The sequence below is a fragment of the Sus scrofa genome, chromosome 3 (genome assembly GCF_000003025.6).
Source record: "Sus scrofa isolate TJ Tabasco breed Duroc chromosome 3, Sscrofa11.1, whole genome shotgun sequence".
NCBI lineage: Eukaryota > Metazoa > Chordata > Mammalia > Artiodactyla > Suidae > Sus > Sus scrofa.
In genome coordinates, this window is record NC_010445.4 from 40,115,399 (window position 1) to 40,134,585 (window position 19,187).

At 44.1% G+C, this 19,187-nt stretch overlaps 1 protein-coding gene across 6 annotated transcripts in view; it reads left to right on the forward strand.

The window, feature by feature from the left end:
* MEIOB (meiosis specific with OB domains) overlaps positions 1–17,775 on the forward strand; it is a 40,485-nt gene extending 22,710 nt beyond the window's left edge. For 4 of the 6 annotated variants that reach the window (XM_021086801.1, XM_021086802.1, XM_021086804.1 and 1 more), the window contains 8 exons: positions 830–930; positions 2,519–2,571; positions 2,655–2,750; positions 6,310–6,411; positions 9,620–9,773; positions 12,333–12,516; positions 13,983–14,069; positions 17,377–17,775. In XM_021086801.1, coding sequence (XP_020942460.1) covers positions 830–930; positions 2,519–2,571; positions 2,655–2,750; positions 6,310–6,411; positions 9,620–9,773; positions 12,333–12,516; positions 13,983–14,069; positions 17,377–17,475 — 876 coding nt within the window. In that variant the 3' untranslated portion in view covers positions 17,476–17,775. The remainder of the gene's footprint in view (positions 1–829; positions 931–2,518; positions 2,572–2,654; positions 2,751–6,309; positions 6,412–9,619; positions 9,774–12,332; positions 12,517–13,982; positions 14,070–17,376) is intronic. The other 2 variants (XM_021086799.1, XM_021086800.1) reach the window with 2 other exon arrangements.

The window sequence follows — 19,187 nt, forward strand, 5'->3', positions numbered from 1 at the left end:
GTGGAGCACTTGTTCCGACATGTTGAAAAGATCCCACAGTCTTACTTAAAGCACATACATCTGTATCTCTTCAAACAAAGTGTGTAATTTACAACTTAAAAATAAGTAGTTTAGAGATAAAATATGGTTTCATTTATTTTATTTTTTGTCTTTTTAGAGACACAGCCACGGCATATGGAAGTTTCCAGGCTAGGGGTTGAATAAGAGCTGCAGCTGCCAATCGACACCACAGCCACAGCAACGCCAGATCCAAGCCGTGTCTGCTCATGGCAACTCTGAGTCCCCAACCCACTGAGTGAGGCCAGGGATCAAACCTGAGTCCTCATGGATACTAGCTGTGTTCTTAACCTGCTGAGCCGAAACTCGAACTCCCAAAGGTGCTTTTATTTTTTTTTATTTTTTTATTTTTTTTGGTCTTTTTGCCATTTCTTGGGCCGCTCCTGCGGCATATGGGAGGTTCCCAGGCTAGGGGTCGAATCGGAGCCGTAGCCACTGGCCTACGCCAGAGCCACAGCAACGCGGGATCCGAGCCTCGTCTGCAACCTACACCACAGCTCACGGCAACGCCGGATCCTTAACCCACTGAGCAAGGGCAGGGACTGAACTCGCAACCTCATGGTTCCTAGTCGGATTCGTTAACCACTGCGCCACGATGGGAACTCCCCCAAAGGTGCTTTTAACTCATCAAATATGTATTAGTGATTCTTGCTCTTTTGGTATTTCTAATTTGTTGTCTAAAAGGTAAACATGTGAGTATCTCTATCAACAAATATTTAAGGACCTCTGTAACTATAGTGAAGAAGAATAATGATTTCCTTCAATTTCTAAGGTTGGAAAGCCAAAATACTTTACCACTTCAGATCAAAGAAAAGGCCAGAGGTGTGAAGTTAAACTCTATGACGAGACAGAGTCTTCTTTTGCAATGATATGGTAACTTCCCACATCTCTTCCAAACTGTAAAATCTGTCCTATTATCACCAAGTGAGAACATTTTAATTTGATCCAAAAAATGTTGGATTTCACAGGGGTTCTGCTGTGGTGCAGCAGGTTGAGTATCTGGCATTGTCTCACAGTGGCTCGGGTTGCTGCGGAGGCACCAGTTTGATTCCCAGTTCAGGAACTTCCATGTGCTGTGGTGGACGGCCATTAAAAACAAACAAACAAAAAAGGATGATGGATTTCATATTAGAAAAAGTAATGATAGGGAAATGATATTTTATTATTATCATTTTTTTTTTTGTATTTTTGCTATTTTCTTGGGCCGCTCCTGGGGCACATGGAGGTTCCCAGGCTAGAGGTTGAATTGGAGCTGTAGCCGCCGGCCTACACCACAGCCACAGCAACGTGGGATCCAAGCCACGTCTGCGACCTACACCACAGCTCACGGCAACACCGGATCCTTAACCCACTGAGCAAGGCCAGGGATTGAACCTGCAACCTCATGGTTCCTAGTGGGGTTCGTTAACCACTGCATCACGATGGGAACTCCAGAAATGATATTTTAAAAGTAAACCTTGCTCTGGTGTATTGAGTCATTATAGTCTGTTCCCTAAAATGGGATCTTTAGATGGAATGGGTTACATGGATGGAATCTACCGTTGCTGGCTTATTATCGCACTCTCTTTTTGTAACAAGCAGTGATTTATTAGCCCCATTGATAAAGAAGGAGCCAACTTTCTTTGATTCCTTGGGTGGTACCCTGGAGCCAGGCCGTGTTAGGATGGTAGAAAAGCAAGTGTCAGACTGGGTTCCGTGGGCTCCAGGTGTGTCACATGTGGGGCGGGGCTACGTGCTGCAGCATCACAGGGTATAACATGGCATTGTTGAGACTCCAGACGCCTGGGTACCGAAGAAAGCGCTTAATTTGAAACAGGCCTTCAATCCATCAAGTTCCCTGAGCAGGTTATCCATTGTGGGGGTCCTCACTTAATGCTATGAAAGAGTGACTTAAAGATCCTTAGACCTGGAGTGCCTGTTGTGGCGCTGCAGAAACAAATCTGATGAGTAACCATGAGGTTGCAGGTTCGATCCCTGGCCTCACTCTAGGTTAAGGATCCCGCATTGCTGAGCTGTGGCATATGTCACAGACACGGCTTGGATCCGGCGTTGCTGGGGCTATAGTGTAGGCTGGCAGCTGTAGCTCTAATTTTAACCCCTAGCCTGGGAACCTCCATATGCCACAGGTGCAGCCCTAAAAAGCAAAAAAAAAAAAAAAATCTTTATACTTGTAGTCATTCAGTTCTAAGTAGTCTACAGTGACCTGAGTAGGAAAAGGAGTTGAGGAGGCAGGAGTTGTTAGAGATGAATGGTGCTGAATGAATGCTTTATTCTGTGAAATAGATAGTATAGCCCTGCAAAATGCAGGAGAAGCCAAGATCCTTAACTATACCCTGACCACAAGGGGGATCGTTAACCCTAACCATCAAGACATCCTTCTTCTGGTAAATAATGTGGTTGCTGCCAGTTTTTCCTAATGTATTTGATTTTTTTCACTTCGCTTCTTTTTTGATGCATGCAGTTGGGATAATGAATCTATTCTACTTGCACAGAGCTGGATGCCCCGAGAAACAGGTATCATACTTCAATGTTTATGTTCAATATTTGTCATGTTTTATCTCATGTAATAATTTTAAAATGCCTTTCCCCCCAAACAGTGATATTTGCCTCAGATGTAAGAATAAGTTTTGACAAATTTCGGAACTGCATGACAGCAACTGTAATCTCAAAAACCATTATTACAACAAATCCAGGTAAAAAGCTATCTGAAATTTTTTATTCCTTTGGAAATGACTGTATCATGTATTTCAATATTTGTGCAATGTGTTTAAGAATGAAAATGAAGGAGTTCCCATTGTGGCGCAGTGGAAACGAATCCGACTAGGAACCATGAGGTTGCAGGTTCAATCCCTGGCTTTGCTCAGTGGGTTAAGGATCCACAGACACAGCTCAGATCCCGTGTGGCTGTGGCGTAGGCTGGCAGCTATAGCTCGGATTGGACCCCTAGCCTGGATACCTCCATATGCCTCAGGTGTGGCCCTAAAAAGATAAAAAAAAAAAGAATGAAAATGAAGCTTGGATTTCATTTGAATTAAAAGTGCAAAATCATTTTATGTGACTTTTAAAAACTTGTGATGTCTTTGATATTTTGATATTTCACTAAATAATTGTGGAAAATCAGACCCATTTTTAAAGCATCATCCCTTGTGGTGATTTTTGAGAGATAGTGCTATTGATTTCATAACCAAAATCAGTGACTGTTTAAAAATAAATTCAGTTTCACTGCAGATACCTTAGTGCTAGAGCATGGAGAACATAGGACATATAGGTAGTATCATTCGTTCATAACTGCGAGTGATTGTTAAAAGGTTTACAGCTTCTTCCAGCATGATGTCAGGGCAGCAAGACTGGGAAGGTGAGGAGTTAGTGCCTTAAAGCATCCTACGAGTACTTTGTAGTGCGGACAGAAAGATCAGGACAACCCTGCACAAAAGCACAGAATTCCCAGAAATGGAATAATCCTTCATACGCTATAGCAGGGTATCATTTTATTTTTTTTATTTTTGCTTTTTTTAAGGGCTGCACCCACGGCATATGGAGGTTCCCAGGTGAAGGGGCTGAATCGGAGCTACAGCTGCCGGCCTACACCACAGCCACATGGGATCCGAGCTGTGTCTTCAACCTACACCACAGCTCACGGCAATGCTGGATCCTTAACCCACTGAGCGAGGCCAGGGATCGAACCTGCAACCTCATGGTTCCTAGTTGGATTCGTTAACCACGGAGCCACGATGGGAACTCCCAACCCCAGATTCTTAACCCACTGAGCCACCAGGGAACTCCATCCACAGTCTGTTCTTAACACAGGATAGTAGTATCACTCCTCAGTTCCTTTTGAAGAGGGTACTGTGGTTTCTTATTTTTATTTATTTATTTATTTTTTTGCCTTTTGTCTTTTTAGGGCCACAACTGCGTCATATGGAGGTTCCCAGGCTAGGGGTCTGATCGGAGCTGTGGCTGCTGGCCTACACCACCGACACAGCAATGCCAGATCTGAGCTGCGTTTACCACCTACATCACAGCTCACAGCAATGCCAGATCCTTAACCCACTGAGCAAGGCCAGGGATCGAACCTGCAACCTCATGGCTCCTAGTCAGATTCATTTCCGCTGTGCCACTACAGGAACTCCTGGTTTCTTCTTCTTCTCATTTTTTGTCTTTTTAGGGCTGTACCCGCGGCACATGGAGGTTCCCAGGCTAGGGGTCTGATCGGAGCTGTTGCTGCCAGCCTTCACCACAGCCGTAGCAACATCAGATCCGAGCCACGTCTTCAACCTACATTGCAGCTCATGGCAATGCTACCTAGATCCTCAACCCACTGAGCAAGGCCAGGGATTGACCCCGCAACCTCGTGGTTCCTAGTCGGATTTATTTCCGCTGCGCCATGACGGGAACTCCCCTGGTTTCTTATTTTTAATATTTTATTAAAACTAATAGACTATTATTAGAATATTTTATAGCACCAGTGTTAGAAAATCAGCCTCTAAAAGATAATTGGATTTGTCTGGCAGAAAAGGTTATCAAGCTTGACGGCAGTGATTTTAACTGATTTGAAGTTAATGAGATGGATTAGGATGTTGTGCATTTGGCTCTGAAAACAGATTCAAAGGGGAAATATCAATTTTTTTTTTTTAGCGATGCCAACATCATTAAAACGAATGCCTTATTTCTCAGGGAGACACATTTAAAGGAAAAGAGATATAAAGGCATGCGAATTTCAATATGCTTATTTTAATCCGCCTTACTTCTGATTTCCTGGGCTGCACCTGCCGTGTGGAAATGGAGAACTTCTAAATGGTTTGAGCTTCCATCCCAGCCAGGTTGCTCATCAGCTGGGGAAGGCAGAATGTCTGACCCACAGACCATCTGGGCCGACTCTGCTGTCCTTAGGGATCGTGACAGCAGTGCTGCACCCCACTCTTCCTCCCAGGACCCTCGTTGCTTTGATTTCTGTGGAAACAAAAATCACCTATTAATTCACCACCTTATGAGTGATAATCATTTTGTCGGTATATATTCTTCCACGTAATTTGGTTTATGTACCTTTTTAAAAGGAAAGGGAATTGTATGGCGACATTTTGTAAGCTGCTCTTTAAACTCACAGCATCTGGCGTACATCTACGTGTGTTCACAGAGCAGCACCACATCATACCGATAATGGCTTTGTAATACTCTCTTCGATTAATATTCTTAAATGTCTTCACTTTTTACTAATAAAAATAATTTTGGGGAGTTCCCGCTGTGGCGCAACAGAAATGAATCTGACTAGGAACCATGAAGATTGGGTTCGATCCCTGGCCTCACTCAGTGGGTTAAGGATCTGGCATTGCCGTGAGCTGTGATGTAGGTTGTAGACTCGGCTCAGATCTGGCATTGCTGTGCCGGTGGTGTAGGCCGGCAGCTATAGCTCCAATTCGACTCCCTAGCCTGGAAACCTTCAAATTGCCATGGGTGTGGTCCTAAAAAGCAAAAAATAATAATAATAATAAAAATAATTTTGGGAGTTCCCTGGTAGTCTAGAAGTTTAGGGACCTGATGTTGTCACTGCTGTGGCTCTGGTGTCAGCTGTGATGTGGGTTCGATCCCTGGCCTGGGGAATTTTTTCATGCCGTGGGTGCAGCCAAAAAAATAATAATTTTGGGGGGTTCCCGTCATGGCACAGTGGTTAACGAATCCGACTAGGAACCATGAGGTTGCGGGTTCGATCCCTGCCCTTGCTCAGTGGGTTAAGGATCCGGTGTTGCTGTGAGCTGTGGTGTAGGTCGCAGACGTGGCTCGGATCCCCCGTTGCTGTGGCTCTGGCATAGACTGGCAGCTACAGCTCCGATTCGACCCCTAGCCTGGGAACCTCCATATGCCGCAGGAGCGGCCCAAGAAATGGCAAAAAAAAAGACAAAAAAAAATTTTTTTGGATTATTCACAGTGATTTAAAAAATAATCAGGAGTTCCTGTCGTGGCGCAGTGGTTAACAAATCTGACTAGGAACCATGAGGTTGCCGGTTTGATCCCTGCCCTTGCTCAGTGGGTTAACGATCCGGCGTTGCCGTGAGCTGTGGTGTAGGTTGCGTATGCGGCGCGGATCCCGCGTTGCTGTGGCTCTGGCGTAGGCTGGCAGCTACAGCTCCGATTCGACCCCTAGCCTGGAACCTCCATATGCCCTGGGAGGGCCGAAGAAATGGCAAAAAGACCAAAAAATTAAAAAAAAAAAAATCATCAGTTTGATATTTACTTATTATGCATTTTCAATTTAAGATACACCAGAAGCTAACATCCTATTGCATTTTATAAGAGAAAATAAAGAAACAAATCCTCTGGATGATGAAATTGGCAGTTGTTTGAAAGAATCCATAAATTGTAAGTGACCTTTAAATATTATTTGAATTTTTAAAAGGCCAGAATTTGGGCCTATAAGGGTACATAGTAAAATATATTATATTCTTATTATTTAAGTGCAATGCTTTCCTTTTAAAAAGGTAGTTTAAAACTTTTGGAGGCTTATATGACCTTTGGCCAGCCAGATGAGAATTAATGACCCTCCCTCCAGAAGAGTAGCTGTACCTACACAGAGAATTTTGCATAAAGTGCTATGTGTTTACAGACCCCAAATCTATGCAGCCCAGGTTGAGGCTTAACTTTGAAAGGGATGCTGTCTGTTGCCATCTGTGGCTTATGCTTAGACCCTGGGGGCGTTGGGGAAAAGCAGAGGTAGCCTTAGATCACTCCCTGAAGCGTTCTGTAACTTCCTCCTGGGAGGTGAAATACTTCCTATAACAGAGGACACCTAATTCATCTCAAGAGAGTGGCAATTGAATTAAGCATAAACTAAATTAATCTGCAAGTCACAGTAATTTTGTAAAAGAAGAGCTTTGTTAATGCTTTCCTGAGGATATTAAACACATTTCCTTCAATAGCGATCACTAATAGAAGAAATACCACCGGATCAAAATTAGAACCATCATCTTTTTTGCCTACAGGAAGGGACAAGCTTGAAGCTTTTATTTATTTACTTATTTTGACCATACCTGTGGCATGTGGAAGTTCTGGGGCCAAGGATCAAACCCACGCCATGGTTGCAAGCTGCACCGCAGTAGAGGCAACACTGGATCCTTAACCCACTGTGCCGCACAGGAACTTCCAAGTAGTATATTAGAGTTAAAGCTCTTTTACTTTGGCGGCATTTTAAAATGTCACATCACTTGTGGGTAGTGCCATCTTAGGAGACATCCAGGAAGCATAGACGTGTTCCCTGGAACTTGCGGTGGATTTGCTCAGTCCCTGCCTGTCACTCAACCTGAAAATAGGGACAAGAACAACAGCACCTGCTCTAGGCTTCTCTTGGCTACTCAGAACTATTGAATTTGTATGGAAAAAAAGTTTTCCTGATCAATGACTCATATCAAAGTAACCACAAAAGTGAAACTTAAATTTCCCTTTCTTTTATTTCACTGTGGAAACCTTTCTAATTAAATTTACTCAAAGGCAAAAATGAGTTGCTATGTCTTTTTACTCTTTTTTTTTTTCGTCTTTTTGCCATTTCTGGGGCCACTCCTGCGGCACATGGAGGTTCCCAGGCTAGGGGTGGAATCAGAGCTGTAGCCACCAGCCTACGCCAGAGCCACAGGAGCACGGGATCCAAGCCGCGTCTGCAACCTACACCACAGCTCACGACAACGCCAGATCCTTAACCCACTGAGCAAGGGCAGGGATCAAACCTGCAACCTCATTATTCCTAGTTGGACTCATTAACCACTGAGCCATGACGGGAATTCCGCTATGTCTTTTTAAATGCTCCTTATTCCCATGAAAAACTTATAGGCTGAAATTGATTAAACAAGGCTGGGTAAAACTATCATATTTTCTTTAAAGCATTTATTATTTTTATTTAAAATAATACTCAATATAGGAGTTCCTTCTGTGGCACAGTGGGATCAGCAGCATCTCTGCAGCACCAGGACGCAGGTTCAATCCCTGTCCTGCCACAATGGATTAAGGATCGGCTTTGCTGCATCTGTGGTGTAGGTCACAACTGCGGCTCGGATCTGATCCTTGGCCCAGGAATTCATATGCCTCAGTGAGGCAAAAAAAAAGGGAACAACAAGAGAAAGAAAATAATACTCAATATAAGAAATGTAAATAGAACAGAAAACAGCAGACAGCCCAGAAATAAACAGTGTCATTTTGTGCACATCTTCTAATGTGTGTGTACTAATACTAGGATAAAGACACAAAAATAAAATAGGTAAATAGGTACACATAACTGTGCTTTTAGTAAAGAAGATTAAATTTCATGTGCTAGACAACAACAAAAGAAAATAGTGAAATGCTGAAGGAACCACAACTTCAGTTAAATTTTTACCCACCCAAGTAATATTTGGACCTCTAAGATTCCTCTAAGATTAAGGAAAACTAAAAATGACTAATGGGTTAATTATTCTTAGTTTTGTAAACTTTCTCAGGTAAACTTTTTAATGGGAGTCTAATACCTAGAATAGTAAACAAAGGCTAAGGGGACAGCACTGCTGTGCCGCACCGGGAACCCATGTGGCGCTGCACGCTGCTTCATGGTGCTTCAGCCTCATCCCCTCAGGTGACTGCCAGGGCCCAGATGAGGCCTCGCGCTGTCCCAAACGTGATTCTCACTTCTCACATCAAGGAAACCACAGAGCAATTTTGCCCATGTTGGAATTTTAAAAGTGAAATTGTATCATGTGCGTTCACTCATGTCTCTGACTTCTTTTGGTTCAGTGTTACATTCGTGAGTGTCATCCACTCGGCTGGGTGTAGCCTTGCTTTTTGTTGAGGTGTGCTAGTCCATTGCACGAATATGTCATAGTTTCTCTGTCTTATTCCTCTAACAGGATTTCTGCTCTCTTCGTGAATGTGACTTTAGATGAGCTCTGTCTGCTTTTCTCGGATAAATACATTCCTAGGGGAGGATTGCTTTGTCACACCTGTTTACCTTGATATGAGTCTGCAAATGGTTTTCCAAAATGTTTACGCCAATTCACACTTCTCCCAGCTGCTCCACCTGCTCACCAGTGTTTGTGTTTTAGTCTTTTAAATGGTGTTTAGTGGAATCCTACTGTTGCTTTAATTTGCTTTCTCTTGATAAATAGTGAGGCCAGTACGTTTATTGTCCATTTTTACATCCTTTTTGTAAAGTGCTTTTTAAAGCGTCTTCCCCATTTAAAAAATTGAATTGACGATCTTTTTCTTATCGATTTTTAAGAACCCTTGAGCTCTTCTGGGTATGACTCCTCTGTCTCCTTATAGATTGCTAGCATCCCACTCTACGGCTTTCCTTTCATTCTTTTAATGGAATCTTCTGATGGTCAGAAATTATTCATTTTAATAAAGACTAATTTCTCATTCTTTTCCTTTTTTGCTTATTTTTTGCTTTTATGTCCATTTTTATGTTTTAATATATGTAATAATTTTTCTGTTATATAGCTTAAGCTATTATATGTTCTCATTTGAGCTTTGTAGCTTTTCTTTTTGGATATAATCCTTTGGCATTCTTAGAATATATTTAGAATGATGATGAAATTTTTTTTTTTTTTAGTAAGTACAATAGATGATGTCTATACAGTTGAACAATTAAAAGTAAAAGCTTTGAAGAATGAGGGAAAAGCCGATCCTTTCTATGGAATTCTTTATGCCTACATTTCTGCACTGAACATTGATGATGAAACCACAAAAGTAGTTCGAAGTAAATGGTAAGTAACCGCATTACTTGTAGAAAGTTCATTCTTTCACAAAATAAATAACTATTGTTAATAAAATTTAAAATCTATGAAAGTTAAAGCTATTCTTTGGTAGTTAGGCATTTGAAAGAAATGTACAAATAAATAACCCATCCTGGGGGAGTTAATGAGTCTGACTAGGAGCCATGAGGTTACAAGTTCGATCCCTGGCCTCACTCAGTGGGTTAAGGATCCGGTGTTGCCGTGAGCTGTGGTGTAGGTTGCAGACCTGGCTCAGATCTGGAGTTGCTGTGGCTGTGGTGTAGGCTGGCGGCTATAGCTCTGGTTAAGTCCCTAGCCTGGGAACCTCCATATGCTGTGGGAGTGGCCCTAGAAAAAGGCAAAAAAGACAATAAAATAAAGTAAGATAAAATAAAATAAAATAACCCACCCTGAAGTTTTCCTTGCAAACCATTTAGATTCAGGCTATAATTGCACTTTAAAGTAAAATTTAATTGACTGTGTTTCAGTAACCCTAAAATGGAAAGGTACAATACTGCCAGAAACTTTTAACTGGGGTGACAAGCTTGTTTATAATGCAGTTGAAGGGAGTTCCCATCATGGCTCAGCAGTAACGAATCTGACTAAGACTCATGAGGATGAGGGTTCAATCCCTGGCTTCACTTCACTCAGTGGGTTAAGGATCTGGCGTTGCTGTGAGCTGTGGTGTAGGTGGCAGATGAGTCTCAGATCTGGCGTGGCTGTGGCTGTGGCATAGGCTGCAGCTATACCTCCGATTTGATCCCTAGCTTGAAAACTTCCATATGTCACAGGTTCGGCCCTAAAAAGACAAAAAAAAAAAAAAAAAAAAAAAAAAGAAAGAAAGAAAGAAAGAAAAATTATTTTGGTGACCACATTCTGGAGCAATACAAGTGACAGCATTTTACTAAATTAGTTCGACTGAATGATGAATATGATTCCAGCCTCTCCTAGGTCAAAGCTAGTATCTACCTTGCACAGAAAAGTAAACTCCAGTAGATTTAATAATCTCCGCCAAAAGATGCTTGACCGGAAAAGTCTAAAAAGTCTAAAATGTCTCCCTATGGATTTGTGTTTTGTTTTGTTTTGTTGTTTGCTTTTTAGGGCCGTACCTGTGGCATATGGAGGTTTCCAGGCTAAGAGTCCAATCAGAACTACAGCTGCCAGTCTACACCACAGTCACAGCAACGCCAGATCTGAGCCGCGTCTGCAACCTACACCACAGCTCACGGCAACGCCGGATAGTTAACCCACTGAGCAAGGGCAGGGAACGAACCCGCAACCTCATGGTTCCTAGTCGGATTCGTTAACCACTGCGCCACGACAGGAACTCCCCATATAGTTTTTATCACGTGTGGGTTTGTATATGTACCACAATGGTCAAGATATTGACCTATGGATTTTTAAGACATTTTAGGATTTCACATTAAAGTTGAAAAAACTGATGTAGAGTCTGTTAAGTAAGGCACGTGTTTATTTTTTGGAAAATATTTATCAAAGATTTTAAAAAGCGTTATTGTCTCCTATGTTACTCCTAAATCTTTAATATTAACAGCTAAGGAAAAGCATCTAAAATTTACCTAAAAAGTGATTTGTGGCTAATAAGAAACCAGTATCGGGAGTTCCCGTCGTGGCGCAGTGGTTAACGAATCCGACTAGGAACCATGAGGTTGCGGGTTCGGTCCCTGCCCTTGCTCAGTGGGTTGACGATCCGGCGCTGCCGTGAGCTGTGGTGTAGGTTGCAGACACGGCTCGGATCCCGCGTTGCTGTGGCTCTGGCGTAGGCCGGAGGCTACAGCTCCGATTCGACCCCTAGCCTGGGAACCTCCATATGCCGCAGGAGCGGCCCAAGAAATAGCAACAACAACAAAAAGACAAAAAAGACAGAAAAAAAAAAAAAAAAAAGAAACCAGTATCTTTATATCACTCCCTGTGCTTGAGAAAATTGAATTAGTCTTTCTATTCAAATTGGCTAAAGTAATGCCTGCTTCAAAAACATGCTGTGTCATGGCATTTAGGGTACGAGCCTCCCCCGCGCTTGGGTTATTCTGTAGATGTCCAGAGGACCTAGTAGAGGACTAAGTGAGCATTCATGGAACGCAGGCTTTCTAGGCACAAGCCAGGATTCCCGCCCTCAAACTCTGAGCCTGGAGATAAAGCCGACAGAGCTGCAGTAGCGTGGAATGTAGTGTGTGCCAGGATGTAAGCCGGCGCTGAGGTGTAAGTTGTGCAGCTGTTCTGAGAAGGGAAGGGCTGTGGCTGGCACAGGAGAGGAAGGCCCCAGTGGGGAGGTGAGCCTGGGCAGGCGCCCCGCTGGGAGCTGGCAGGAGGCGGGAAGGTGAGAGGACCAGCGTGCTGTATTGTTTTGCATTGTTCCTTGTTATTTCCTAGGTCCATTTTGTACTCCATGCAATGCTGAGCATCCTGTAATTACTTACTCTGTAAATATTCCATGTGCCCACTTAGACGAAAAGTCTCAATGATGATTCTGCTGAGGGTCATATTTGTCACCTAGGACCTTCACATTTTATCGTTGTCTTTGTTTCTTTCCAGCTCAGGCTGTGGTTCCATTGTAAATGAAGCGTCCAGCATTTGTACCACTTGCAACAGAGATTCTTCAGAATTTAAATCTGCTTTTCTCAGCTTTGACATGCTAATTGACCTTAGCGACCACACAGGCACTCTCCATTTCTGTAGTCTCACAGGAAGTGTTGCTGAGGAGACTTTGGGCTGCACGGTAAATAGAGAAAAGGAAAATATGTTTAGAAATACTTGCAAATTGAATTCTTTCCCCCTCACCACGTAAGTTATTTTGGTGAACAGTTGGTAGAAATTGATTCATTAATAAAGAGGTCTGAGAAAAATCAATCTTGATTTAACACACTTTTTTTTTTTTGGTCTTTTTAAGGCAGCACCTGCAGTATATGAAAGTTCCCAGGCCTGGAGTTCCCATCGTGGCTCAGTGGTTAACGAATCCGATGAGGAACCATGAGGTTGCAGGTTTGATCCCTGGCCTTGCTCAGTGGGTTAAGGATCCGTGTTGCCGTGAGCTGTGATGTAGGTCACAGATGTGGTTCGGATCCCGCGTTGCTGTGGCTCTGGCGTAGGCCTGTGACTACAGTTCCAATTAGACCCCTAGCATGGGAACCTCCATATGCTGCAGGAGCAGCCCTAGAAAAGGCAAAAAGAAAAAAAAAAAAAAAAAAAAGAAAAGAAACTTCCCAGGCTAGGGGTTGAATCAGAGCTACAGCTGCCAGCCTACACCAGCACCAGATCCAAGCCACGTCTGCGACCTATGTCACAGCTCACTGCAGTGCTGGATCCTTAACCCATGGAGCAAGGCCAGGGAGAGAACACACATCCTCATGGATACTGATCAGGTTTGTTACTGCTGAGCCACAGTGGGAACTCCCATGGTATGTTTTTCTTTTTTTTTTTTTTTTTTTTTTGTCTTTTTGCTATTTCTTGGGCCGCTTCCGCGGCATATGGAGATTCCCAGGCTAGGGGTTGAATCAGAGCTGTAGCCACCGGCCTACGCCAGGGCCACAGCAACGTGGGATCCGAGCTGCGTCTGCAACCTACACCACAGCTCACGGCAACGCCGGATCGTTAACCCACTGAGCAAGGGCAGGGAACAAACCCGCAACCTCATGGTTCCTAGTCGGATTCGTTAACCACTGCGCCACGATGGGAAGTCCTTTTTTTTTCATGGTATGTATTAAAATCCTAACATTAACTCTTAGGAATAATGAGAGAGGTCCTTGGCCACAGGACATGACATTTTATAGAGTCAAATAACAGTGGGGTAAAATGACACGCTGGAGACACTGGACAGGATCCTCCGTGAGGAGGAGGGTGTGGCAGTAGTTTGCCACCCAGCTGTGAACTTGTCCCTCTGTCTGCCGTGGTAGCGCAGCAGCAGAGCCTAGCCTGCGTGCCTGGCACCAGGTGTAATCCTGCTCTTGAAGCTGACCATTAACCCTCAGTGGTTTCCACTTTGTAAGGGGGGCTTTCTGTGCCTAGCCACGGACCGGCTTCCGAGATCCAGTTCGGAGCCTTTCAAACCTTATCTCCATCAAGAGAATCGAGCCGCAATTACTATGAATGAAATTCCATTTTAAGTGACAGATTTAAGTTTCACATTGTTGTCAGGATGAATTTCTAAATATTCTTTCCAAACACTCGTTTGTGTTTTTTAACCAGGTAAATGAGTTTCTCGCAATGACGGATGAACAGAGAACGGCATTGAAGTGGCAACTTCTTTTGGAAAGGACCAAAATTTACTTAAAAGTTAGTGCATTTTACAGTACTGTTTTTCTATATGTTCAAACAGTAAGAAAATCTCAGAGTATAACTTCATCATTAAGGAATTTGTTGGTTTTAATAATGCCCACTTCCTAGATGTGCAGAAGGATTCAGTTACCATAGAAACAAAGGAGGTTTGTTTTCCTATAGTATAAAGAAGTTACAAGTGACACAAAAGAAGAAGGCCAACAAAAAAAAACTGTTAAGGTGAACTCTGGGGCTGGCACTGGGCTTGAGAGTCAGAGCTGGGCGCTGCTTCCGTGAGCAACGCTCTTCTCTTCGGTGAGAGATGCTCAGTTGTATGTTCCCATGCTTACATGCTGGGGTGAGGCAGGCTTGGGTTTGAATCTCAGTGCCACCATTCCTCACCCTGTGTGACCATGGGGAGGTGAATTAACTCCTCTAAGCCTCTAAAATTCTGTGGCTAGAGCAGACTGCTACAGAAATAACAGCATTTCAGTGTTGTGGGCCGCAGAGTCTTAGGGTTCAAGGTGTAAAATGGGCAGTGAAACGGATCCCCCCCCTCCTTTTTTTGTCTTTTTAGGGCCACACCTGAGCCGTATAGAAGTTCCCAGACTGGGAGTCCAATCAGAGCTGTAGCTGCCGGCCTACACCACAGCCACAGCAATGCGGGATCCAAGCCACAACTATGACCTACACCACAGCCTCAAGGCAACGCTGGATCTTTAACCCATTGAGTGAGGCCAGAGATCAAACCCACATCCTCATGGATTCTAGTCAGGTTCATTACCACTGAGCCACAACGGGAACTCTGAGACAGACTCTCCCTGTCTTGCAAAAGAGGAAAACAGAACCAAGAAGTGTTGCTGCCTCCCCAGGTCACAGATGAGATGGGCCATGGCCTACATTATTTTAGCTGTTTTTCTCCTTTACATGCAAACATTTTCAAGCTCTCCAGTGAGTTATATCTGTCCAAATTTATTGTACTAGAACTTAACATTGAGAAAAAATTTAAATGTATTCTTAAGCACACCTTCATTTCAGAGAACAGTGATATCAACTCATGTAGCCTGTTGAAAACTACAGCGCACTCTGGTGAAAGAGATTAAGAAAGGCAGACACCATCTTAGCAGTATTATGAGATGGCTTTGACCTTATGGATGCCCTGAATGTCTAAGGGGTGTGCTCTGCCTTAGCCCCATATGCAGGTTTTCCCATTTTCCAGTGGCGTCCCTGCCTTGCGGCCTCAAGCATGTCTTAATAGGTTGCAACATCCTCACCAGTATTTCTGCAACCTCAGTTTGAGGCCTCTTCATTGCTGGGTCAAAGGGGGGAAAGTACAGTACTAAACGGCATCTCCTCTACCCTTGGCGTGGATCTACCTAAACCCTGTCTATTCCCAAGTCAGAATATACTCAGATCCTTGTACAGCCTTAGGCTGTCCCTCCAACAGGAGGTAACAGCTGCTGTGAGTTTGATCAGTTTCAATTCATGGCAATTTACTTATGGCTTCCCAAACTTGACTCAAATATAACAACAAATTGCTCTCAAGGGATATTCTAACTTTCCAAAGAAAATGTTTAAAAGATGTTTGTCAAATTTAACAAAGATGTAAAGCAGATAGAAAATGATCATGCCACAGAATGCGATAAAGATGACGAGGGAGTTCCCGCTGCGCTGCAGCAGGTTAACCATCTGCAGTGGCCCCGATCCCTGTGGAGCTGAGGATCTGATTCTCAACCTGATCTGTATGTTAAAGCATCCAGCATTGCTGCAGCTGTGGCATAGGTCACAGCTTCAGCTTGGATTTAATCTCTGACCCAGGAACTTTCATATACTGCAGAGGTGGACATAAAAAACAACAAACAAAAACACATGAGATTCAAATACATTTTTTTTTTTAAATTTTTCCAGCTGCACCTGTGGCACACGGAAGTTCCCAGGCTAGGAGACACTATATTGGGTTCTTAACCCACTGAGCCACAAGGGAACTCCCTCAAATACAAGTTGAATTGTTATAAATCAGTTAAAACAGACCATGTAATTTAAAAAATAAGAAGCTACATTGTTCTGCTAATACGATAAAAACAAAAGATTTCCATATATATTGGATATTTTATATATTTATCATATTTCAGTGAAAAATAATGACAACTTAAAATGGTTCATTTGGGGGATTTCAAAGCAAGGTATTCATTTAAATGTTTTAAAATAACATAGCGATATTAGTACAAATGCTGTAAGTTTGATATTAGCATTAAAGAATAATTTTCAGAAGGGTAAAACTGTGACTCATACAAAAATAAAATGATACATGTCAAAGTTTTAACTTAATTCATTAATTAATGAAGGAAATTAAAATGGCAGTGTTCCCTGTCACTGCAGTGGCTCGGGTTGCCACTGTGGTGCTAGTTCTATCCCTGGCCTGGGGACATCCATATGCTGCAGGTACAGCCAAAAAAAAGGGGGGTGGTGAGCTTATGTGTTCCCTCTATACTAAATAAAATAAAATGTTAGTGAGAGTACTTGGTAAATTGATAAAAGTAAGACATCACCATTAATAAACTCCACCATGGAGTTCCCATCATGGCTCAGTGGTTAACGAATCCGACGAGGAACCATGAGGTTGCAGGTTCAATCCCTGGCCTTGCTCAGTGGGTTAAGGATCTGGTGGTGCTGTGAGCTGTGGAGTAGGTTGCAGACGCGGCTTGGATCTCTCATTGCTGTGGCTGTGGTGTAGGCCTGCGGCTACAGCTCCGATTAAACCCCTGGCCTGGGAACCTCCATTTGCAGAGGCCAAAAATAAAATAAAATAAACTCCACCACGTTGCTGTGCGCTAACAGGTCATATTACTGCTGCAGGTTCACATCTGTTGGTTTCAAACACTCTCTCCAACATACTTTTTTTTTGACTGGGGCCGGTGGGGGGGCCAGCGGCGTGCAGAAGTTCTCTGGCTCGGCATAGAACCTGAGCCAGAGCAGTGGCAATGCCAGGTCCTTAACCCACTGAGCCACCAGGGGACTCCATCGCCAACACTCTTTAAGTCCTTTTTTCTACTTGTTGGATTTGAAATCCCGTCTTTCCTCTCTGAGAGAATCATTGTGAAAAAATGACATGGATTTTTTTACAAAATCACTGTCGGAAGCCAGAGCTGTAATTTCTCTTCCAACTCTGCCCGTCACTGGAACTCTTTCATCATCTTACAACTTTAATTGAAGTTTTTGTTCACATCTCTAAACAAAACTCATTTCTGTTCTGTTTGTGGTGATTGGTTTCAACTTCATATACATGTTGATTTTTAAAACCGACTCTCTCTTTTTCTCCCTGCAGGTCTCTCTGTTGCATAGGGCAAGGGCCAGACTGAGGATGAGTGTACTCTCGTGTAAGCTGGCAGATCCCGTTGAGGCAAGTAGGAGCTTGTCTGGATGAGGAAGTATTTAAAAGCAGATACCATTTTGAACTCTAGAAGAGAATACGAGTTTTAACCACCTTTAAAGTAGAAAATGAGTTTGAAAATTATGGATTAAAATTGTATTTTGTTCAAATGTGGTGAGAATGTTTCTATCAGTTGTTATGTTCTTTCCCCCTAGAGATGGTTTGGGATAAATCCTAAAATCTCCCTCTTAATCAAGCTCATTCCTTAGAAGGCCTTTTCTACTGGCTTGGCCCTCTGTCTTTCCAAGTTGAAAATGTTTCTATGAATCAATAAACAAGTTTGATCTTTCCCAAGATAGAATGATTTTTTTCTCTACCCCTTTCCTCTGTCTTGTTTGCCTGGAGGAGGCTCAGTACCTGTGAGAACGACTGGGCGGTGCTCAGGCTACTTGGTTGGTGCCCACGGGCACAGCCAACCGCCTTGCCCAGGGCCGGGTGGGATAGGGCAAGTCCACGGCTGCCGTGCCGCTGCTTGGGACGCCGTGGAGCTTTTCTAATCGCGCTTTCTCTGATGACGCACCAGAGCTGCCCGATGCTTCGGAAGGCTCGCTGACTCAGGCTTGACGTTTGTGAGCCTGAGTCAGCTGAGAGGAGACCAGCTTCAGAAGTTTCCCGAGCGGAGCCGAGTCTCAGGAACTTGGACGCGTGGGCGACCCTTCTGTCCTTTCATCCTGCTTGGCAGGATGTCGGCCCCTCCTCCTCAGCTGTCTTTGTCGCAGCCCCCGAGGGCTCTGCTCTGCTCTGCTACATCTACAGTCACTTGTCACTTGCTTCAGGCCCAGACCTGCCACTGTTCCGTGCAGACCCACAGTGTGAGAGGTTTGGCCAACGTAATTTGGACCTGGCACTTCGAAGCCCACCCTTCATCCACCACAGGAGTGAGAACAAGACAAAGTAAGTACGTGAAATTCCTTTATGTAACGGGCGTTGGGAGAGAAACTTAGCTTGTCAGTAACGTTTCCTCTGACTTTGACAACATGCAGCCGTGGAGTAGAGCCATGAGTTGACCCCTAGAGTGTCCAAATCATAGTAATAAATAATGAGGATGTAACCTTAGTTGTGCAAACAGCAAGTGTGCTGGCGAAGGGACTCCTTCCTTTCCCTTCAGTGGGGATGGCTATGCAGGCAAGGTGGGTTGCGGAGGCGGACAGGGAAGGGAGAGGGAGAGTGGTGCAGGGCAAGGATCTGCCCTTCACTCTGGGAGCGGCCAGGGCTCAGGCTGGGGAGAGAAAGTGGCAGAGGAAGAACGCTTGGCCCAGAGGGTGTGTCCACAGCTGCGGTGCCAGGCCTCCCGGGGCCCTGGCCACCAGCAGCAGGTCTGGGTGCCAACACCTAGGCCAAGGATGCCAGGACCAGCTGTCTGGGCTTCTGTTGTCCATGGGCCTCAGTTGCGCTGGCTGTTTCGCCACTGGCTTCAGGGGCAGAATACAGGGGCAGACAGCAGCATCCTCCAAGCAGCCACATACGCAGTACCTGGTGTCTCTGACCGTGGCCTGCGAAGGCCTAGCTGGGCAGCGGAGGGCCCTGCATGACCTCCTCGCTGCTGTCTTGGTGACGTCTCAGTCCACCGCCATTTAACCAAGGAGACCCCATGCTTGTCACTAAAAGGACATCACAGTTGCCTGTTGCATCTGATGAAATAGGAATCTACAGAGCTAGATGTCAAGCCACACCGAATCGGAGGTGCTTCGCAAAACTTAAAACCG